Source organism: Pinus tabuliformis, chromosome 8 (genome assembly GCF_031772625.1).
Source record: "Pinus tabuliformis cultivar Carrire ecotype Pingquan chromosome 8, CPIR1, whole genome shotgun sequence".
In the NCBI taxonomy this organism is placed as follows: domain Eukaryota; kingdom Viridiplantae; phylum Streptophyta; class Pinopsida; order Pinales; family Pinaceae; genus Pinus; species Pinus tabuliformis.
Window position 1 is genome coordinate 1,612,562,022 of NC_142294.1, and position 4,480 is coordinate 1,612,566,501.

The window sequence follows — 4,480 nt, forward strand, 5'->3', positions numbered from 1 at the left end:
TTATATTTTTAATTTATAGTTTATTAATTCAAAATTAGTATATTTAAAAATAAATAATTAAATTTTTTTACTTTTTCAATTTTTCAAAAAAAATTAATTAACTTTTTTATTTACTAAAAAATAATGTATAAAATATTTAATTATATATTTTTTAATTAATATATAAATTTTTAACTATAATTTCTTTCACCTATTTAATTAATTCAAGGTTCATTCCAAAATATAGTATATAGAGAATAGCAAGGTGCTTTACGATGAAACAGCAGAGTGTAATATGAAAATTATTAAAACTAAAAAATTATATATATGAAAGATTAAACTTTATTAATGTTAAGAAAATTATATTTTTTAATTGGTAATTTTTTTAAAATATGATGTAAAAGTAAATGTTTAACAAATTATATATTAAGAAATTTGATTTTAAATTTAGGTAAATTATGGGTTTGAATTATATAATTCATATATTAAAAACAAGATAGCAGTTGTTGAATTGTTTATTTATATATTTAAAAATATATTTTAAATAACAAAAAAAATTATAAATTCACTAAAAATTGTATCAAATCCAAAAAAACAAACTTTATACCCTAAAGTTTAGTCATGAGCATTGACACGTCTTCCAGTTGAGATTTTTTCATCTTCTCCCTTTGTATGTCACAAAGGAATTGATGGTCACGAAGTAAACTAGAGCCTAGAGGTAGAGATAGTCAGGTTGTAGCATTAGACAGAGTCGTGCTCCATGAGTGTTTTGGTTGTTGCATACCTTAAACCACCGCCCATAAAATAATTATGTTTAAGCTACATCAATTTATTATCAACTTTAAACCACCATAAAATACTTATGTTTAAGCTACATCACTTTATGGTCAACTTTAAACCAACACCAAAGAGAACTTCCACCAGCAAAAAATTTAGTCCCAGGAACTGCTTCTAGTTCTAGGTTTGGTGGTTGGCCTTAAACGGCCAGTGGTAAAGGCCTCATGTTCTTCTACCTCAATTGGTTTGTGGTCTTCCTTAAACCATTATTTCAAGGAGTACATCTAGGGATTGACTACCACACTTTTTTTCACTTTGCTATCTTTTTGGACTCATATACACCCCTTTGGATTAAGGGGGAATGTTGGACACCCAATCCATTAGAGTTATGTTATGGACTATGTACAATTACTGGACATCAAAAAAACCTTAGAAGTTGAATCCAAAGGTCTGTATTTATATGTGCATCATCTTTAATAAAATTGAATTCATGTCCATTCTTTCATTATGGTTCCACATTCCAATAGGAAATGATAAAACCTATGCCAAGAAGAAGTATTTCCCGCATCCACAAATATAACTAGCATACCTCCAAAATAGGCGAAGGAACCCCAAAGGGGAAGAGGTTAAATTTTGATCATCTATAAATGTGTTGAATGTAAAATTAACAATTCTTTTAAAACAAGTGTTCCAAGAAGCATAGTGCTTACCACTAAAGTTAGAAATTATGCTCTATAAAAATTACATAAAACATTATAATTTTCATTCTTCAATGCTAAATTAACACTAATTAATAGGAAAATCGAATCTTGTAGTATTGGGTTGGAAGAACCTAAAAAACTAACATGTCTACACATTTATAACTTTACTCCTACATAAATAATGGTGGGAAGTAACTCCTAGAAAATATATTTATTTACATCTTATTCCTATATTTTTTTATGCTATGGGTTTCTTAAACTATTGTGGGAAGTAAGGGATGGTAAATAATATGTTATTTACCTAGGTACGAACCATTTTTAAATATTCTAATTTTGGATGCATTTCTCACAAAACCTAAGAATAAAGTTTCCTTCTTTGGCAAGAAACTCCTTGAAGTCATTTGAAACATACTCATCTCCATTCTCCCTCCTGAGATCCTTCACCTACTTTTCACCTCCATTCTCACTCTTGAGATCCTTCACCTGCTTGTCGGTCTCTTTCGCAACTACTGCCTTGAATTCTACAAATTTTCAGAATGTCTCATCCTTCTTGGGCATGAAGAAGATCCAACAATTTCTCGAGAAATCATCAATAAAAATAACATAGTATTTTTGTCTAACAATGGAGGTTGTGGAGAAGGGTCCACAAACATCAAATTGGATTCTCTCCAAGACTACATTTGCTTTGTTGTCTCGATCATGGAATGTGGATTTTACATACTTCTCTAAGGTATAACCCTTGCAGACATCAGTTGCTCAAGTGATTCTACAGCGAGGTTACTAGTAATTTTTTGCGTAATTTTTAAGGTGCCATGATGCAAATGTCCCAATCTCCTGGGCCACACCAACATCCTGACCTTGCATTTTCTATGCCTTATTGCTTAATGCAGCACAATCTTCGACATTAAGTTTATAGGAGGTACGTTGTAAGTTAGTAAGGCACTGGAATCTTGGAAAAAAAATCCCATGGGTGTTCAAGGTGAATCCATCTGAATCCTACATCGCGGCCTTGCACTTTCTATGCCTTACTACTTAATGCACTACAATCTTCCACATTAAGTTTATAGGAGGCGGGTTGTAAGTTAGTAAGCCATTGGAATCTTGGAAAAAAAATCCCATGGGTGTTCATGGTGAATTCATCTGAATATTTGAAACAATTATCTTTGAATTTCCTTGGGGAAGGATAGAGCCCTAGAAGGAGAATTTTCTAGGATAGAATTCCTTTAGTTTAAGGTTTGGTGTGCTTGGAGACTCCACAATAGTAGTTGGGGCTCCTAGAGACACAATTCTAAGGGGTCCTATTAGAAGAAAAGTGAGACAACCTCAAGAACTATGATGCAAAGATAGATACACTTCCTTAAATTGTGTAGAATAAGAGAAAAGAATAATTTTTTATTTGAGTTGGTTACTAGAATTGATTTTGTGGCCAAATTTAAACCTAATAATAACCATGAAACCTTAATTAGTTTAGAGAATGTTTTCTCCTCCCTACCCAATTAAAATCACAACCCTTACTAATAATGACATTCTATTAAATATATAATTGAGTAAAATAACCCATTAATATTTTTATAAAATATAATTATAATATTTATATACATTCTATAAAATAACATCCATTTATTTTATTTTATACGAGCAATTATTAATTGATAAAAAATATAATTCAGGTTAAAGAAAATTCAAGAATGGTAATAATGTGATTTAACCTAGATGAGTCCTATGCAATGACGCAATTTAGATGCAATATAGGTTTTGAATGGGATATTGATCTGTTAATATGAACTTGAAAACCGTTATACACGTGGAGAGAAAAACGTCGATCCGGAAAGCCAGAACACATAGAAACACAAGGATAAATACACAACCTTTTACTTCAATAAAGATTTTTTATTCATTAAATGTTTTTACATATACCCCAAGTCACTGCTCGTCTTTCTTTTTGCTTCATATTACGATGAAGCAACTATGATATATAAACACCAAACTTAATATATATCCAAATTTAATCATGCAATCTATAATTAAATTTGATTTTTTCTATGTGAAGTAATTCATACATACAAGTTTACACCAAACTTTATTTCTAACATTAAACCTGACTTGGTTTTCTTAACTTACACAAACTCAACTCTTCGGAAATTACATGCATACCTAATACTTACTATTTCTACCAACACATACCGAATACTTGCTACTTCTACCAACACATAGATGTAGAATTTTTGTTATACAAAGTTCTTAACCTTATACATAAACCATATCGAAATCCAGCAAAGGTATGGCCCACGCGAGAGTACGCTGCAAGTTAAGAATCCTTAACCAAAACCCTCCGATAATATTTGAAGACTGTTGACCTATGGTTCTATCGGTGGAGGCGGAAAAACCACATAGGGTTTATTAGTGCCTCCTGTCGGAGGTGTCGGGACATGTCGTGAACGCCTCGGGACATGTCGTGAACGCCTCGCGGCTCTTATTGCTGTCTTCCAACCACCCCCTGATCCCTCTCCTGCAACCAAACAACTCTTATCAAAGAAATATGATTTCTCGTTGGAAGTGAATATCATCAAACCTGTCGGTGTTGGAAAATAATGATGACCATCAATATCAGACAAAGAAGAAAAGGCCACACGCGTTCGAGCTTCTGTTGTCACGGGCAAACCCAGTAATGAGAGAAGAAGTAACGATAAGCAGAGAAGGCAAGCCATTACAGTAGTCCGCCCCATTATTATCTTTGCTCAATCTGCTGCTGCTGCTCGCCTAATAATTCTAATACTTATACTATTTACAGTTTTTTAGTCGCTAGGAACGAGCATGAAATTTCCGGGTTATGAACCAGTCAAGTTCAGTTATTTTATTTAAACTGGATTAGGGTTCGATGTGATACGAGGAATTGATCATTGATCACGTCGCTATCACACCAGTGAGAGACAAACAATGTGAGACAAACAGTTTAGCCAAGTTGCACACGGAGAGTCTGTATCATAATCAATTAGATAAGCATGAATTAATAAGTCAATAAT

General features: G+C 32.4%; 1 protein-coding gene across 1 annotated transcript; it reads right to left on the reverse strand.

Annotated features, from left to right (window-relative positions):
• Positions 1 to 3,504: 3,504 nt before the first annotated feature.
• Positions 3,505 to 4,189, reverse strand: LOC149242229 (uncharacterized). Its single transcript, XM_089367655.1, has 2 exons — positions 4,030 to 4,189; positions 3,505 to 3,966 (listed from the first exon to the last, which is right to left on the reverse strand). Exons 1-2 carry the CDS (start codon positions 4,181 to 4,183, stop codon positions 3,815 to 3,817), a joined length of 306 nt encoding a protein of 101 aa, XP_089223781.1. The 5' UTR covers positions 4,184 to 4,189; the 3' UTR covers positions 3,505 to 3,814.
• Positions 4,190 to 4,480: the final 291 nt, after the last annotated feature.

Coding starts and splice junctions, on each gene's coding strand:
- LOC149242229 (XM_089367655.1), bottom strand. CDS start 4,183: ATGGGGCGGACTACTGTAATGGCTTGCCTTCTCTGCTTATCGTTACTT. Junction 3,967..4,029: donor TTATTTTCCAACACCGACAG/GTTTGATGATAT, acceptor GTTTGGTTGCAG/GAGAGGGATCAGGGGGTGGT.